Source organism: Trachurus japonicus, chromosome 24, assembly GCF_045865225.1.
Source record: "Trachurus japonicus isolate A0001 chromosome 24, Traja_1.0".
Classification (NCBI taxonomy): domain Eukaryota; kingdom Metazoa; phylum Chordata; class Actinopteri; order Carangiformes; family Carangidae; genus Trachurus; species Trachurus japonicus.
Genome location: NC_140930.1, coordinates 16,720,181 through 16,738,627, shown reverse-complemented (window position 1 = coordinate 16,738,627; position 18,447 = coordinate 16,720,181). Strand labels below are relative to the sequence as shown.

At 40.0% G+C, this 18,447-nt stretch overlaps 2 protein-coding genes across 4 annotated transcripts; one reads left to right on the top strand and one right to left on the bottom strand.

The window, feature by feature from the left end:
- Positions 1 to 12,833, top strand: acp1 (acid phosphatase 1). 3 transcript variants are annotated; one of them, XM_085771489.1, is made up of 7 exons: positions 1 to 102; positions 1,120 to 1,193; positions 1,871 to 1,984; positions 2,048 to 2,161; positions 7,697 to 7,758; positions 8,686 to 8,791; positions 12,494 to 12,833. In XM_085771489.1, exons 1-7 carry the CDS (start codon positions 63 to 65, stop codon positions 12,569 to 12,571), a joined length of 588 nt encoding a protein of 195 aa, XP_085627615.1. In that variant the 5' UTR covers positions 1 to 62; the 3' UTR covers positions 12,572 to 12,833. The 3 variants fall into 3 exon arrangements, with proteins under 3 accessions (XP_085627615.1, XP_085627613.1, XP_085627612.1); XM_085771487.1 differs by lacking the exon at positions 2,048 to 2,161; XM_085771486.1 differs by lacking the exon at positions 1,871 to 1,984 and having other exon boundaries at positions 8 to 102.
- Positions 12,834 to 15,058: 2,225 nt separating this feature from the next.
- alkal2a (ALK and LTK ligand 2a) lies at positions 15,059 to 18,217 on the bottom strand. The gene is made up of 6 exons (XM_085771485.1): positions 18,056 to 18,217; positions 17,018 to 17,385; positions 16,516 to 16,569; positions 16,221 to 16,301; positions 16,037 to 16,112; positions 15,059 to 15,351 (listed from the first exon to the last, which is right to left on the bottom strand). Exons 2-5 carry the CDS (start codon positions 17,316 to 17,318, stop codon positions 16,048 to 16,050), a joined length of 501 nt encoding a protein of 166 aa, XP_085627611.1. The 5' UTR covers positions 17,319 to 17,385; positions 18,056 to 18,217; the 3' UTR covers positions 15,059 to 15,351; positions 16,037 to 16,047.
- Between the last annotated feature and the right edge of the window lie 230 nt (positions 18,218 to 18,447).

Sequence of the window (18,447 nt, the reverse complement as noted above, 5' to 3'; positions counted from 1 at the left end):
GGTTTTGTTCAGGCACGAGTCGGTCACCCCACGCAGCGTCACACAGGACCCCACAGAGCAACATGGCGGGCAGCGGAAAGTCAGTCCTGTTCGTTTGCCTCGGTAAGAAACCTCTTTTGAGCAAAAGAAAAGATTGTGTTTAAACTATTTAACCAGCATATAAATGTGTAATAGTAAAGTCGTGCAGTGGGAGGTTGTTAGTTTTCCCAGCGGTGCCAGCGGAGGCGTTTCAGCCCGCTAAACTAAGCTCTTCTAAATGAATGGGTGCGATGCTGTCTGTGGCAACAAAACATACAACTTTCATACAGGCTGTAACTTATGTCCTGAAAGAGTTACAGTTTGTCCAGACCAGAGGAGTACGTGAGCTTACTCATGATGTTTTTTTTTTATTGAAACGCTGCGTAACGCTGCCCTGATTTATTGCAGATGGGAAGTGTGGTGGTGACTGTGTATCCCGTAAATGATCTCGGATAGTTTACGACAGGTCAGAGTCCACAGCATTGAACTTAACTCAACTATTCGTCACTCATCACTACTAATACCAAAGATAAACCGTCTTTGCTAATACGGTCATACAGGAAGTTATGGCCACTCATGTGACCAAAGCTGCAAATAAGTTTCATGTGAGGCATATGTAAACAAAGCAGCCAGCAGTGGATGTAGGGTAGCTACCGGTTAATCCTCATTACATCCGGGTAACACAAATGCCAAACTTAAAGGTCCGGGATATTTTTGGACTGTCTTGCAATCAAAATTAAACACTAAATTGAACATGGTCATCATGACTTTAAAATAGTAACCTAGGATTGTGCACACTGCTGCAGTGGTGGTGGTGTGAACCATATTAGGTTGCATATCCTGTAGCAGTGATTGTGATGCATTCAGGCTCTCCATACAAAGTATAAACAACTGTTTCTGTTGATAAACCTATAAGAAACAGATCAGTAACAGATAAACAGCAAATAGTGCAGCTGTGTTTATTATATCGCTATTCGATTCGTGCTTGTTTATGTTTTTAAGTGTGTTTGTCCGTGTGGCTTTTATGAGCATTTAAGCTACCAGATGTGATCCATTTAAATAAAACAGAAACAGTGACATTTTGTTTGTGGGTTTGAACAGGCAATATCTGCAGATCCCCCATCGCTGAAGCAGTCTTCAGGAAGATGGCAACGGATGCTGGTGCTGTTGATAAGGTAATGTAATCAGCTTTATGAACTCTTTCTCTGGGAATATCATGCAATGTTACTGTCAAATTTGCAACAGATAATAAAATAGATTAATAAGCTATTGGCACAACAGAAATACTACACAACTAAACCAGTTTTACTGTTTATTACTGTATTATTGCATATTTATTTCATACAACCACATTACATATTACACTGCTAAGTATTTTCAGGGAGTACTGTTAAATACTGTGAACTATAGTCGCTGGAAGTGAATAGTTGTTATTGGTGGGAAATTACAAAGAACACAGTCCAAGTGACTGTGTTGGCTAATCTCATTTTAGTAGATACTTATTCAACACCTGGCTATTGACAGTACGCCAATATTCACACATGCAGTAGTGTTGGCGCTGGGGTTATAGTGGCAGATGCAGCATAGAACCTGAATGAGTGCACAATGTAATTCATTGAGAACATCTGACACATGGTACCAATCAAAAGTTTCAACACGCTTTCCCATTCACTGATAAAAATGTGTCCAAACTATTGAATAGTACTGTACATTCCCGCTTGTAAGTATCACTTGATGATCTCAAGATGAAACTATCTTCCTGCAAATGCTGCACCAAGTACAACCTCTCTTTTTGTGAGCACATGGGTCATTTTTTGCTGTGTTATTATTCCCTGTGCTTTGCTCTGTCTAGTGGAGGATAGACAGTGCTGCCACCTCCACCTATGAGATAGGAAATCCTCCAGACCACCGCGGCCAAGCCTGCATGAAGAAGCATGGCGTGCCCATGAGGCATGTGGCCAGGCAGGTACGACCATCTACACTTCTCCGTAGTAGTTAGCGCCCCTTCTTTTGCTCTCTGTTGTTGCAGTGGGTCATAGACAGTGGTGCCACATCTGACTGGAATGTAGGCAGCTCACCGGACGCCCGAGGTCTGGCTTGCCTCAGGAAACATGGCATTGAGACAAGCCACAGGGCCCGACAGGTACAACAAGATGTTCCGTGGCTACTCTCACCCGATTGATAATTGTGTATATGTCTAGAGTTGGTAAGATGATGCCCATCACACATCCAGAAGCTTCTGCCCTCACACTCATGACCAGTTGTTGTTTCTAGCCATGCTGTTCCTTTGATTAAGGACAGATTCAGTTAAATTATAATTTTAGATTAGATTAACACATTCAAAATGAGTGCTCTGTCAATACAAGCACAGGTTCAACTGCTTAACTGGATTCAAAGCACAACCTCAAATCCAAACATGTGTCATTCAGATATGCACCAAATACCAGTAGTCATTTAATGATGATGTTTGTTCAGTTTTTTTTTTTTTTTTACTGATGGGTGTACAAATATATAATTATATCAAATTATATATAATTTTGATATGAATTCTAATCCAATAATAGAATAACACCAGAATAACAAATAGAAATCTCTAAAACCATCTCCACACAAATGCAAAACTTCAATAAGAACTTAAATTGATGTCAGTTTTGCACTTGATTTATAATCAAAATAGTCGATTTATGAGCAGAAGAAAATCTGTTAGCCTCGATAAATCTCCAGTGGGTTATGGCCTTTGTTACAGAGAGATGTCTTCTTTGCATGGGCTGAAGTTGTGGTGTGTGGTGTTCTGTGTTTGTTATTATTTGGTTGCCTTGAGTTTTCCTTCGCCTGGCTTTAATAATGACTTGACACAGATGTGACACATTTGATAATCTGTTTCACATTTACATGGGAGTTGCCTTTGAACCCTTGTACATGGTGAAAGCTTGTAACGTATCTTTCAATTAAGATTATTTGAGCAGTAGAAATGAAGTTCAGTGTGTTCAGCAAGTTGTAGCCCAAACCTCAGATACAGTGACCTCTTGTGACAGTTAGGTGAACTCTGCAGGACAGAGCTGCATTGTTCAGCTCTAGAGGACGAATAGGGTTTAGGACATCAAATAGCTCCTTCGCTACAAGAGAGATTTTAACTTTCTCCTACAATATAAACTGCAACTTCATGTCTCACCTGCACTTTTAACTTAAGCATATAAAGTTAATTGGTGGAAAACAGAAGGAAAGACACATTATTGTCAAGGCAGTATCATTTTATTGCTTGTACATAATACACCAAGTATCACTAAATATTTGGGGTCTACGGTTTAGGTCTTTAAGTTTGTGCCCATGTGCTTCTAATTAATGAGTCATTAGAGCTGTTAAAATGTGCTTTTAATCCTCTGTTGCTTTGTACTGTCTCTCTTTTTCTCAAACACATGTAAACTCTTTAGGAACCTTTTTTCCAAACACGGTTAGTAACAAATTACATGGCAGTTGTCCATATTTCCCAATAGATAGATGGGTAGATAATTTACCCCCTAGAGAAAATTCATGATAAACAAACAAATAATTGATTAATGATTGAGAGTTTACAATTTTTCACAATTATTAGGTTTTCCTTCATGAATCTTGAGATAGTCGTGTGACAGAATGGTGACAAAATGAAGAGAAAACCCAAATGAGAGTGGGCGTGGCAGACAAGGCCATCTAGATTGTTGTATGGAAATAAATGCAGATCATACGCTGACTCGATCTTTACTTAGCTGAACATCTTTTGGAGATTTTGGGGCGACATGCTGAGGCTTATGCTCTGTCAAAACCAGTTTGTAAGACGTATAGTCCGGCCAGGCTCAAATCAAGTCATTATCCCTGATCCGAACGGCCACACTGGACGGTGCAGGGCGTAGCTGGCCTTCATAGTGTTGCAGTTGGTTTTTCACCCTAAAGAGGAATAAATCTGTCAAGAAGATGAAAAAGTAAAGGAAATCCAATGCCTGTCTCTTCTCTTACCTGCGCACAGCTGGTGTCAATTTAGAAAAGTTAGAGAAGCAGTTGGAGACAGACCCCCCCACCAATCCAGCAATAGAAAACTGTGGGGGAGGGGACTTCTGACCGTCCAATAAGCGGGTTGAATAGCGTATACTGGCCCCTGCATACAGTTTTCCTCTTCCACCATCATCAAAACATCAAATGAGGTAGTATTTTATTAAGAACAAGGTCTGCTCCCTCAGTCCCGGTCAGATACTTGGACAATCTACGCAGAGGATCACTGAAACTGTGTTGGAGGATCACAGTGGAAAAACACCTTACTAATGGCAATGACACACATTCTGATTGTTTGGATGTGACATCTGATCGGACCAGTTTGAACTGGGTGCTTTCCAGTCTGGTTCAGTTCCCAGGTAAAATCATACACTTGGTGGTGTTGAAGGATTTAAATTGTCGATCTTCCGCCCGCGTACCCTGCCAATATTTCTCTTAACAATTATGTAAAACATCGAATACACACGCACAAGCAGAGAAATAATTGTAAAAACAGCCCCGCGTTGTTGCACCATCGCATCCAGAAGCAACATTTTACTTCAGTTTTCCCTTTTTGCACGGATTGCAGCATATTGTAGATGACAAATTGGTGCACCAGTTGTTAGTTATTTGCTTTTTTCTGCCTGCTGGGACAAAATATTGGTGGAAAATGTGATATATTTTTTCCCAGGCTACCTTCCAGTTTTAAGCTGGTATTCCGCTTTGTGGCTCAGTTTTGAAACACACAGTGTTTGTGTTCTCCTTTAATTTGTCACCCATCTGCGTCTTGTGTAAGTTCGATAGTCTGTGAAAGTGGTAAAGGTTGTGGTCAGGACCGTGTCTGTATAGCTGTGCGAAACGATGGTACCTGTGGTGTTTATGAAATCCTGATGAATACATTCTAGCAGTCATTGTATCACCTTGCAGCATGTGTTTCAAATCCTGAAACAGGCCTGAAATTACACCAAGATGTTTGTCCATGTAGGGCCTTCAGGCTTTTATGCTGTGTTGGTTTATCCTCAATGCAACTCCTACTCCCATGTGCCCTTAAAACGCTCTTTTTATAAAAAAAAATGTTTCCCTGAAAGTACTCTGGGGTTGCATCCTGTGCTTGAGCTCTGCCGTCTCGATGGTTTGTCTCTCTGCAAACCGGTTGAGTCAGACCCTCATCTAATCTCCTCAAAGCAGGGATGGGGAGGCTCAACCCTTGGCTTAAACCCAGCAAAATCCACACACAGAGCTTTGACAAGCCTTTGCTCTCTCCTCCTTTCCTTCATCACCCCTTTCGTCTCTATCACTGGCTTTCCCCCCCACCCTCCGTTTTATTTTCTCCGTTCTGTCCCACAGATTCTGAAGTCATTGAACCTCACTGAACTTCTGTCACTGCCAGTATCCCAAGCAAATCGACCAGAAGGGACACTGTTTTAAAAACCATGGTATCCCCAAATAAACAAACGTGTTGGTTTAATATAGCAAACATGTACCAAAGTGAACCACAGCATGTCAAGGGTTTAGTGCCTTATCAAAAATTCCCAACTGTACATTAGATTTAAGAGAGTTGAAACTTTAATTTCACACTCATCCATCTTGTTGTTGAATCAACATTTGAGGAATGAACATCACTTTTGGCCAAAATACCATGATCCTGTTGCAATCCCATTAATTTCACCTGTCATCATTTTGGATTTGATACTTCACAGATAATATCTGTGTTCAAGGTCTTTCCCACAAGCTTCATTAAAAAACAAAAAAAAAAAAACAAGTGAAAATGCACTGAGCTCCACAACACCCTGCTCACAGCTATTTCACCTTCATAGGCATTATAAGAATAATAATGAAATAAAGAACTCACTATATTTTGTTTATTAAATAAATATATTCCCCTATAAAGATAACTCCCTATGTGAGCACCAATTAATGGAGGCTGTTATAAATGCATGATAAATAAAAATATGGCAAATATATGAAAACAAAGCTTGAGCTCATAATTAGGTCTATTTCCAGTTGATCTAGGATATCTTACTATTTGTGGGCTAATCTTAAAAATTAGACTATTTACTATATATTAAATATTGCTAAATAGATATTAATATTACTATATACTACATATATCAAGTCATTATCAGTATTATTAGTTGTTAATATTAAAATGTAAAAGCCTCTGTGAGGTAGTGGTGTCTTGAACTTGCTGAACTGGAACGACAAAGCGTGTGCGTGCGTGCGTGTGTCTCGCTGCTCATTCCTCATTCACATTACAAGCGTCTGAGAGTGTGAGGTAGACGGGAGCCGAGAGATCAACGGCCCCTGTGATTATCATCGCAAGAGATTATCACTGTGTGTGAGAGAGAGGGTGTGAGAGTGTTTGGATGGAAAGTACGATGATCACACTGTAGCGGCCACAGCCAGACACTCTGGTACTAGAGATTTAGATTGACATAAAAACGGTCATAACAAACATCTGTTTACTACTCTGATGTTATGTTACTGTCCATACTTGTCTCTGTGATTGAATGTGTCCATAATTCAACATCTGGAATATTGCATTCATGTCTTGTTTTTTTTGCCTCCTCTCATCCCTCATTTGTCTCTCACTGCCCTCGAGCCTCCCCAGCATTCCTATACATCCACTCTCAAAATCCTCAAACTATTCAGAGTGATGTCTGTTTGTTTTGTTTTTTTTGTTTGTGTGTGTGTGTTTTTTAAATTTTTTTTATTGCTGCTTGTTCCATTAAATCATCACGAATACTGTGAACACTTTGGACAACACTCCTCCGCATGCCTACAGATGTGCGGCTTAGATCCCTTTCATAACCAGATATCCCCATGAGTCCTGAATGATGTTAAAGTTGTTATCCTGAAGATTTCAGTCCTAGATGACTTGGCGACACCCATGGTTACCATGGTAGCAGAAGATGTGTTTTAATACTAAAAACACTTTTGTCCAGAAATACAACAAAGGAGCCACTGGAGTATCTTTGACAGTGCAGCCAAACAAAGTTGTTTATCAAATAGTTCAGATGGCAATAATTGTAACTGCGATCTGGTTTCACGCTGTGCGCGGCTCAAGTGGTTTTCCACACAACAGCAGTGTTCAGTGAAGTTGGCCATCTTACTGGGGGGAGTAACAGCTCGCCATGTAATAGCACAGTGTGGCTGCTCCCGCTTGTTTTATTATTCCCTTGCAACATTGAAAATAATACTGTGGCGCAGAGATGACGAACGCATTCTGCTTCCGGTGCCTTTTCACAATAAGAGCCCCCTCCCCATGTTTTTCTCATTGAGTTTATTTACATGTAAACGGATAAAAAATTGATTTACATCTAAGAAATGTGTTCATCACATTGGTTCACCACCTGACTGTGCACCAGTAGCGTGAAACCACTGGCAGAGACTGAGACACAGCAGTAGGATTGTAAGCAATAAAATATCAATGACGTAAAACCAACCATATGCCATAATAACATTGACCAGAAACAGAATAAAGGGATTTGATTTCGTGAAATTTTTAAGGACAACAACTTTAAATGTGCTTTTCAACAGTCGGATAGAAGTGACTGATTTTTATTGCATAAGATTGAACCCTCTCTGAGTATAGAGAGGCTCTGCAGGCCGTAGTGCTTCTACACTGAGCCAAAAGTAATATTTGTCTTGTCCTGCATTTCTTTCCCTCTTCCAGGTGACCAAGGAAGATTTCATGAGCTTCGAGTACATTCTCTGCATGGACGAGAGCAATTTGAGGTACAGTGTTTCAGCCCATGGCAGCAGTATTTTGTTTTCACTGCGACTGCAGATCACAGTTAAATACACACTGGCTGAAAACGCAGATGTCATGTGTTAAGTGTCCCGTCTTATTTAATTATTGGCTGCCTTGATTTGGAAAAAAACCATTTGTCTTGAAATAGGGGTCAAAGCAGGTTGTCCTGCCAACAGTCGTGACAGTGATGTGTGCTACTTTTTCACATTACACATGAAATGCGTGGTAACGCTGAGCTATAACTAACGTGTAGGTGAATGCCTCCCTTTTTAATGAGCAATATCCTTCCTTAAGCTCTTTCCAAAGGTCAAGGGGAGGGATATTTTTTGCTACTTTGAACGTTTAGGGATCATTTTGAGATCACATGCCTATGGCAGATCTGATCTGTAAGCAGCTTACTGAGTTCTTTGGATGCCTCGTCTTTGCTCTTTGGGTGCTTTTTCCCCTTTCTCTCCCACATTTTTTTTTCTCCACAAATGTTAAGCTGACCAGACGGAGAAAATGAGACCTTGTCCCTAGACAAAAGGCTAATCTGGCCAGGTTTTGTTGTTTTTTAAAATTTATTTGAATAGAACTGAACTCTTTTATAGAGATATTTGAGCCCCTGTATGAGTTACAGGGTTATGGGTAGTTTTGCTGTTGTTTTACTGTTGTGGTTTCGTAGGAAGGTGATTATACACAAATATGTCAGTCTGATGATTTCTTTATATTCTGTCTATTATTTGGAATCATCATCAGCTAAGTATTTGAGCTTTCTCTTCTCATCTATGTGCCTAGTTATAAAAAAAAAAAATACATTAAACAGAATACATGTTCCCTCCCTTTTTTTCATGGTCCAGATATCACGTGCTGTCAGATCTGTATGTTTTTTTTCCCCACATGGAGTTATGCGCTTTGTCTTGTCTTCACAGTGAATTGAACAGGAAAGCAAACTCGGTGAAAAACTACCGAGCGAAGATTGAGCTTCTTGGTCAATATGACCCCCAGAAGCAGCTGATCATCAAAGACCCATATTATGTAAGTATTGTTGTGTGTATGTACTGTCGTTGATGTGTATAAATAAAATGAAATGTTCTGTGATTTCGACACATGGACCAGTTGGGAGTGTGGAGTAGTTAATCACTGTCAAAGTCCTAAACACTACCATGCTTCTACATTACCATGAACCACCAAAGTTTGTTTTGCTTTTGCTTTTGAGCTACGGAGACCAACTTTATTTTAAGAAAATGGACCCTTTTTGGAGATTGAATAATATATTCTTAATTTGTTATTAAAAATTATGTCTTCACCATAAATTCATGGAGTGTACACAGACACAGCAGAGAAGTTAGACAATTGTGAGAAATTAACAAACTGTTTGTGTGTCTGTCTGTTCAGTTTTTATGGAATTTCATTAGATTTCTCAACAAAAAGTTCAAAATACTCCTTTTTATTTAATCCCCTAAAAACATAGTTTCAAATCCTATATATGTCATGAAAAAAACTTTTATCAAGTTGAACTCATGGTGGATTCAAAAAACACAGAATGAGATGTTAATATCCTCGTGCGAGCACATAGAAAAAGAACTGGTGGACTTGTTGGTGTATGGTGGGCGGTAAACTGGTATGTTGTGGAAACATCCTCTGGTATTATTTCTTAAACTGTTGACGATGTAGAAACGAAACACAAATTCTGCTAAAACCAGACCAGAGTCATTACAGTATGGTTCACATTTTGTGAAATTCTGGCTAGAGTTTGGAAGTTTATACCTTTTTTTTTGTCCCCTATCCAACTAAAACCAGCACGGAGAGCCCATAAAAAATCACACAAATACAGAAAACCATTCACATAAAATTTCACAACTTTTTTCCTTTTTCTTCAGAAGAAGCTGTGTTCTTGGAAAAACCATTGCTTCTAGTCAGAAGCTGATTGAGAACAAAGTTTCTCAAAACGTAAATCTTCAAACTTGCAACCATTTGATGCTGCATTGTGAACATAAACTGTCAATTGTCTCTGGAAATAACAGAAAAAATTATTGTTACGTTCCCGCGATGGCTGTGCACCTGTTTAGAAAACGACAATGTCATGAGAAGGATTTCACAGACAATAAGAGAAAAAGAAAAAAAAAAGTTGGAAATGTTACACAGTGAGTTTATTTAAAGACCACAATTTTGGACAAAACATGTCGGTCTTCAGGTGCATGTGGTAGTTCTGGAGAATATTCGAAGGGAGAGATGGGATGTTGTCCAGACACGTTTTACGAAATAAACAGCAGTAAAACAAAACAGAATGGACCCTACAGCAGAGTCAGTTTCTTGCTCTCCTGATTCAAATAAAAGCCTAAATTTCAAACTTCAGACACTTCTTAGCAGCCTTTCCAGGCCAGTAAACACCATAATAAATGACTTTTACACAAGCTATTATTTAATTATCTGAATCTGACTCTACAAAGTATTTTCTGGTTTCAGACTGGTTTGCCTTTTCACGCTCCATGGCTCACTCATCCCTTTTGTTCCTTGCGTGCTCTCTCTGCAGTTAAAAGTCGTGCCAAATGATTTGGACACGGGTCCTTGGCTGCTTTTTATCTTCTTGAGAGTTATGAGTGAGAAAAAACAAGAGTGGGAAAAAAAGCAGAGGGAGTGAAAGTTGGGGAAGGATTGAAAGTTTGATTAGTGATGATAAGTTGTCAAAATACAGTACATTAAAAAAAAGCCTCCTAGGGATACTCAAACTTTTTATACTTTCATAACTTATATAAATACATGGTAATGTATCTCAAAAAGTAATAATTTCCTGTGTGGTCCTGATGGAGAATGTGTGGTTAGAGCTTGGTTTTCCTAATGACAGTATATTTGTGGGTATCCTGTGAAACCTGGATCGTAAGATAAAAAAAACAAAAAAACAATCATCAAATTATTAGTGATGTGACTAGAGGAAGGGGTTGTGGTTGACCACAGCTGATGCGACCGTAGTCAGTTGTATTAATTTGTCTCACATTTTGGCTTTAAACATCATGTTTCTTTCTGTGGTGATCAGCAAAAGTGTGTCTTTGTTTAGCTCTTTTTGCCAAAAGTAGGGGCGAATGCTCTTTGCTGTCAGTGCGGTTTGGACACTTGAAGAAAATTTGGATTGTGGTCCCCCGCCAGCAACCACAAGGCACGACAGCAAATTGAGCAGCGAGATGGTCGCTGCTATTGTCAAATTTAAATGGAGACATACGTTTTGTAACAGAATTCATTTGTTATGGCCGTCAGTGAAATACCTTTACATGAGCTGATTCAGTTGACCCGTTTTTTTTTTTTCACTGTGTTCTCTGCAGTGATAGCACCACCAGCCCTGTTGTTAGCTATGTTCGTACACGCCTCCAGGCCTTTTGGTCCAGAATGAAATATCTGAACTGTTCAATCGATTATGATGAAATTTCCTACATGAATTCAATGTCCCACGGGGTGACCTGCATTAACTTTAACTTTTCATCTATTTTTCATTCTTCTCTTGTCCAGTTCTTCAGTTTATGACCAAATACCTGCAAAACTTGTGCAATCCCCATCAGCTACAGCAGGACTCTGTGTTCCTTAACAGGCTAATGGTAAAATAAGATTGTAAAATAATGTTATCACTAGCTAAACATCAGCATGCTAGCACCCTGTTACTAGCATGTGGCTCAAAGTCAATGCTGTCTTACTCCAGCCTCCCAGAGGTATTAGGGTGACTCAGCTAATTCAGTTTTACATGGCTCGCATAGTCATGTTTTTTAGAGCTGACACAGTGAGTCATTCAATCAGTAAGTTCATTGACAAAATGTTCAGCAACTATTGATGAACGATTAATTGTTTGAGTCATTTTGTCTAAACAAAAATGCTGAATGAATGAATTACTGGCTACAACCTTTATATTGTGAAGGTTTGCTACATATTGTCATTATGATCAATATAAAACCTGAATAGCTTTGATTTCTGGAGCGTTAGTTTGTCAAAACAAGTCATTTAAATATCTTATTTTGAGCCCTGGTCTGTGGTCTTATGATGAACATTTGACAGTTTTCTTGTTTACACAGCCAGTGGAAATTGTTGTTGGAGTAACCACTCAGGGTCATTAGAAATCTTGAAATTCATTCATTTTCAATCATGTCTCGACAGCATCTCAGTTCACTTACGAGCCAGTGGGGTGGGACAGGACAGATATAAATATCTTTACATGTCAGACTAATCACAGAATCTGAAGTAATGAGGTTTTTCTGCGGTTAGAAATGTTTTTCCACCCGAATCCTTCAGGGTTTCAGCAAGAACCCACCTCCTTGAACCCTCAGGACCAAAATTTCAAAAGATATCTTGCTGCTCTTGGCAGCCTTTTGCTCCCTCATGAGAAACTGTGTTACCAAATTTGAGTGTGGGCTACAGCACTCAATAAATTGAAGCCAGTTGGCATTAGGATAGTATCAGTTTCCTTCAGAACAATATAACAATTTGGTGCTCAGAAGGGGAGTAGAAATAATTTACCGGTTGAGTAAGAAACTGACATTTTAGTGTGTGTTACTGTATGCTTTCAAACCACATCACAGAACTGGCTCTACATATCTACAGCTATATTGGATGTCATTTCATTTGAAATTCTTTGCCACTAGTTTTAAACAAAAAGAAATCGAACACATGTACGAAATGAAATGAATCCGCTATGAGTGTTTAGCTGAAATTTATTTTAATTGAATTCTCTTTTTTTACATCTGTTCTGTCTCATAGGGAAGTGATGAAGACTTCGAGAAGGTGTACGAACAGTGCGTCCGTTGCTGCAAAGCGTTTCTGGAGGCGAACTCCTAACAAGAACGTCCGACCTAAAACAGCTCTTCATGAGTCTGAGTCTGCTGGGTAAACACGAATAATCAAGCAAATATGTTCTGGCCGTGTCACACAAGCACTCATCACTAATAACCCTCTGCTGGATGTTTGCTGAAAGCACTTTTTCAGTGTTGGAAATGTTATACGAAACCACATTGTGTATGTTCCGACCAATGCCGTGGGGGCAAGTGTGTAGACTGTAAATTCAGGAGATTAATAGAATAAAAAAAGTTATATTCATCTACGTTTTTGAATGTGCTATGTTTTACGTGAATTTGGATACCCTGGAAGATGATGATTATTATTGACATCTCTGGTCCACAGGTCAAAGGTTGATACCAGGGTCACAGAAGAAATGCTAATCTTCCTGGGTATTTTGTTAGATGTTTGATGGTTAATTTTGTGACACTTCTTCCTGGTTTTTGTTTGTACAACTCCATACATAGAGATATTCAAACAAAAATACAAGACATCAGGAATGTTCCTGTTTTTTTTTTTTTTGCAAATGCAAAACTTTTTGTGCGCTGGACTGGTTACCACCTATTTGACTAAGATGGCAAGGATTCCTTTGAGTTGGACTCATCAATGCCAATATAAATTACCATCCTCTGTGATTCGCTCGCACACATGGTAGACTTGTAGTTTCACAATAATGACTGATGGAGCATTGAGAAAGGGCTGTAAGACATTAAACAAGGGTGGAGTTGAAGGAAAGATGACCCAAATGATGACTTAGGGGCTTCCGGTTGTTGAAGGAATTATTTTAGGGTGGTTTCCATGTTTGTGTATCTACTAGAATTAAGGTCTTAACTGCGGTAGATGTGTAAAGCAGAGCTTGACTCACTTTGTTCTCAAGAATGAGGGATATATCGTTTTCCCTGGATTTCGTGAGCTTGAAAATGGCTTCAAGTCTTTTGGACCCACTGAGGTCCAATCTGTGGTTGGTTTGGTACTGAAACGTGGCACACAAGGCAAAGTAGTCACTAATGCCAGGCAATGCTAGAACGACATGACCAACCAAACCTCTACATATACACACTGACGTACATTGTAATTAATGGGAGTGGTAATTGATTAGGCATATTTCCTGCACATCATGCAGTTTAAATGTTTTCTTGTTATTTAACCCAAAGCAAATTGCGTTTCTACTCAAATACTTTCTACATAAACTATTCATTATGCAGCACTAATGGAATGAAAATGAAATGGAATATATTCAACAGCAGCGTCTCTCATTGGCAGAAGTGTCTGATTTGTGTTTATAGAATTAGAAAATTAGAGAATCGCCAACTTCACTCCAAATGGGAACATTTGACCTTTTTCTCTTTCTCCTAATTTCCTGTCATCTGTGCTGTCATTCTGACACAAAGGCAAAAACACAACCCTCTCCTGCCCCCAAAAGGAAGATATATTGAAGGGTCACTTCACACAAATTACCAATAACAACTTCTGATTTCACCCACTGGCTCCCACTATTCTGGATCTGGATAATCCATGAACAGTGGTTGGCGAACTGACCTTTAAAAAGGAACTTATTTCCCCTGTGTGAATATTTTTATGACTGAAATATGCTGACACACTCTTTGGTAAGTGTTCGCATAAGTATGATTTTGCAATAACCTCTATTTTGAACAAAACACACACGCTTTGCTTTCTCTCTCTCTGGGTTGACCTTTTTAAACAGTGGGAAGTTCACCAGATCTCTGGTCTCAGGAGTCGGTCCAGTCATGTGGTCTTTTCAGAGAGAATTCCTCGTTTGATACAGGACAGGAATGTAAAAGAAAATACGGCAAGAGACAACATAGACCATATTTGTACCAATCGTATAATTTATTTAAATATATTTCATTTTTAAATATATATATGTATTTAACACCCATTTGATAAATGCCAGTCAATTTAATTTAAGGTAGATAGGTGGATTCCTCCAATGCTTTGTTTTACAGTATGTACATGTTTCTCCTGGTGTAAATGGCCTACATTATGTACAGTGGAAACTTGTGACACTTCAAATATATAAATATAGACTGTACCACCTTCTACCAAGATCCACAGGAGGTCTGTGACTTACAACCGCCACTTCCTTTTAAACATGTCTTGCAAAGACACAGAGAAATGTTCATGCAGTTAATAATTTAATCACAGTTCTTTCTCAGTGTGAGCATGAGTGGGTGAAACTATGCCGTGACTGCCAGCCGGGGGTCTGGGAGAGCGTTTTGCCTGCGTAATAGGTAGTGCAGTAGTAAGAAAGAATGGGGCTGAACCCGAAACACTCACACAGAGCAAACCGATCGCAGATGGCAAGTCATACTGAAAATAGTACATTTGGATTTTGCTCTTTTCTTAAAGAAATGAACAAAATAAAAATATGCAATCCCTTTTTTCGTTTGTTTGTTTGTTTTAGCAACATCTTTTTGGATGTCAGCAAAGAAAGAAAGAAATGTCTCTGTGATTGCTTCTCTCGGCCACTTGTTTCTTTTTTTCTTCTTCTTCTCCACTCTTCAGTTCCACCATCTATGTCTTGGTCTGGTTTTGTTGCCAGGGTTGCTCCCTCGTGGTGACAGCTAACCATCGAGTCTCAGCCAGAGCGATGGGTGGCAGTAATCCTCGCGTTAGCAGAGCAGACCTCACTGAAGGACAATACCATGCCTAAGATCAGTCTGGGATGGTCAGAGTAATATTTATGCTTCCATCTTACTGTCCAAGGCACTTTTTTCCCCAAGTTTTTTTTTTCTTCTGGAAAACTCGTGTTTGGCTTCAACCTGCAATGAAGAGGAAGTGGAATTCAGCATTGTCTCCAACTTGGCAGCATTTGACAAATTGTTTCCTCCCCAAAAAGAATCATGAACAATAAATCATGAAACTTGATTTGCCACAGATTTGCGGCTCTCAACGTGCTGCTGCTATAGAGCCTGTGTATCGAAACAGAATACGTACCACCCCCGTCAACAGCTGTCCCAGAAAAACACCATCTCTATAAACTTGAGCCCTTAGATACACAGGGCTCTGCCTTAAGTGACTTTACTTGAGTAAAAATAGCAACACCACATTGTGACCAAACTCCCTTACAAGTAAAAAATGATACTAAAGTAGAAGTATATTGGCAAAATAGAATTAGTGTATTACTAATTATGTAAAAGCCTCATTTGGAGCATTGTTATTATGTATAATATTAGGTTGTTCACTCATTTCAATTAAATCCCTAAAAATGCAAAATATAAAGTGATCATGTTTTGGGTGTAAAATTTTCATCAGTATTTCACTTCAATGATTGATGGTCGGAATATTTCCTCTGACCATGTGTCACATAAAAACTTTGACACTTGAATTTACACGTTGACACGCAAGGCCATGTGCACAAGCGTAGCTAAACCAATGACCCTCACAACACAGCAGACACAGCATGAGGCACTGATGTTTGAATTAGAGGTGAACATATTGTGATACCTTTGTGTGTGCTACCCCTCTGTGCACTGCAGGCTGCCGGCTAGCCGTGTGAGAAGCCGTGCACATCTTTTGAAGTCTGAGAAGAGAAGGAGAGAGAGAGCATGAGTGGTTGTTTTTCATTCAGTGTCAACACCGGATAGGTCATTCCTCACAGTTTAGCACGGCCTGTGTATTTGCAGCTTACATGCAGGTATCGTGCAGTCCCTGGTGTGGTGGTAGACCCTGTACGCTTGTTTCCTGCACTTTGGACTAAAGTAGAGTGGACCTGAAGCAGAGGGGGTCAAGGAAAAAAAAAAATAGAGCAGGCGTTAAGAGCGTTTCCAGCACTGCAGCCCCCTGCATCAACATCTGTTTTACAGCCATTATCTAAGACAGTCATTCACTTTTCTCTTGTTTTTGACCTCCCTGACTTTTCTGTCCAGAAACACATGTCTTCTTGACTTTCTCAATACTTTACACACTTTGCAGTGATTCCTTACCTGTTAAATATATAAGGAATTTCTCCTTTTTTCTTAGGTCCCTGGGGAACACAACTGGAGGAAGAAGAGAGAAGGGAAAGAAGTGTCAGAATTGACATGCATTTTTTTGTTTTTATTATTTATAAGGCCCATTAGCTAAGGCATCTGTCATATACTCTCCAGCAGAGATGTTTTGCTAAATGAGAACCATCCCAGTGAAGGGAGATATCCACAGCAGCTATTGATGAAAATCAACACTGGCAGGATAGGCTATTATTTAAGGATCACTTCATCTAGATGTTAAAAAATAGGCTATAAATCGCATAACTATTGTGACATCTAATAATGTAGTGGTACCATATGTCTACAGGTTTGGTTGCAATAACCCTTTAATTCTGTCCTGTGTAACTTCCGCCAGTCTACAATGTGAATAGCCTAGAGAGCATGTGTTCCAGTAGACTGCATCCTTCATTATGCAGCATCCTCTTGGGATCCAACATGAGGGTCCCGCCCAGCCACTCACCGACAGCCTGATCTCCTCTGTCTGTTTTCAAGTTGCGTAAATCCTTTGGCACCGCCGGAGATGTCTTCACCCGTGATGTTGACGGGGCTTCCGTTTTCGCGCTGTGCCGACCCCGGCCCTCTTCCACATGTTTCACCATCTCTATCATCCGCCTCAGGTCCTGCTGCGCGTCCCTCCCGACCGCGGCCGTCGCCGGGGACGCCGATGATGGCGCGCTCTCGCTGCAGTGGTCGGTAAGCGTGCACATCAGTAGCACCAGTCCCATAGTGCAGTGCTTGCGCAGTCCGTTCATAGCTCCCATGGAGTGGGGGGGAGAAAAAGAAAAGAACTTCTTATCCAACGCCTCTGGAGATAGTTAAACCGGACACCTGCAAAAAAAAAAAAAAGAAAGAAAAAAAATCGAGGAGAAATGTCAAATCAAAGTGTTACTCATATAATTTACTTTTATATGATCCAGAGTTCCACTACACCCGCTGAGATCACAGTGGGAAGTATTGTAACTGCTGACTGATATTGTTAAAACCATAATAAACACTGAGATCAGACTTTGACAGTGGGCCACCAAGCTCTACAAATGGCTCTCTTATGATTTTGCCTCATCATTGATTTTTTTGGGGAAAAATATAGATGTATATCACATTTTGACTCGTTATTCACAAGTGCACACACAGAACACGGAGTCTCCATTGATGCAAATTGCCAACTTTGTGCAAGAACAACTTTGAAGTTATACGTGTTTTAGCCTACCCCGCATCATACTCCTGGCACATTTGGATTAAGCCACAGTTACAGCCATTTTGCCTACACCATTAGTAGCCTAGGTCCAGGTTGAATAGTTTGCTATTTCTGGTTTAGTAAGTCTTGTTTCGTTGACATATACATTTCTTTTAACAAACAAAAACAGCATGATTTTCTCTAGTCTTGATCAGAGGCGGGGGAGTCGGTCTCAGAACATCAGCAGCAACAGAAAATGCCTGTTTCATCTGCTCAAAGTGAAATATTTCAGAGTTGCATGATAAGTTTTTAAAATTGCATTACCTTCAGGACTATGTTGCTTCGTCAAATGCTGAACGGTCACGTCTAGTGCGTCCAGCAGTGATGAAAAGTGAAATAAAGAACTGTGCGCAATTTTGGTTTGTAGGTTCCTGCCTCTGTCCGGTCCGAAATATGACTTCTTCTTAAAGTCTGCTGCTATGTAGGCTTCTGAAGTTGTATGAGTTCTCGCTGGAGCATCTGCAGTCACATCCCCTGAACACCGACTGTGGGGTGTTGAAGAAGAAGTAGAAGAGTGTGGACGGAGAAGCTGAAAGACCCGGTGGCTCCAAATCTCCGTGTGCGGTGCGTCCTCGCTGGAGCAGCAGACCCAGTCTCCCTGAAGTAAAGCTCACTTTTTATTCTGTCTCACAGACGTGGTGACCTGTCCCTGGTGG

Excerpts from the sequence above, each read along its gene's own strand:
- acp1 (XM_085771489.1), top strand. The coding sequence starts at position 63 with ATGGCGGGCAGCGGAAAGTCAGTCCTGTTCGTTTGCCTCG. Across the intron at positions 1,194-1,870 it reads ATGCTGGTGCTGTTGATAAG|TGGAGGATAGACAGTGCTGC; the intron begins GTAATGTAATCA and ends TGCTCTGTCTAG. Across the intron at positions 2,162-7,696 it reads CAAGCCACAGGGCCCGACAG|GTGACCAAGGAAGATTTCAT; the intron begins GTACAACAAGAT and ends TCCCTCTTCCAG.
- alkal2a (XM_085771485.1), bottom strand. The coding sequence starts at position 17,318 with ATGGGAGCTATGAACGGACTGCGCAAGCACTGCACTATGGGACTGGTG. Across the intron at positions 16,302-16,515 it reads ATTCCTTATATATTTAACAG|GTCCACTCTACTTTAGTCCA; the intron begins GTAAGGAATCAC and ends CCTCTGCTTCAG. Across the intron at positions 16,113-16,220 it reads GGACTGCACGATACCTGCAT|ACTTCAAAAGATGTGCACGG; the intron begins GTAAGCTGCAAA and ends TTCTCTTCTCAG.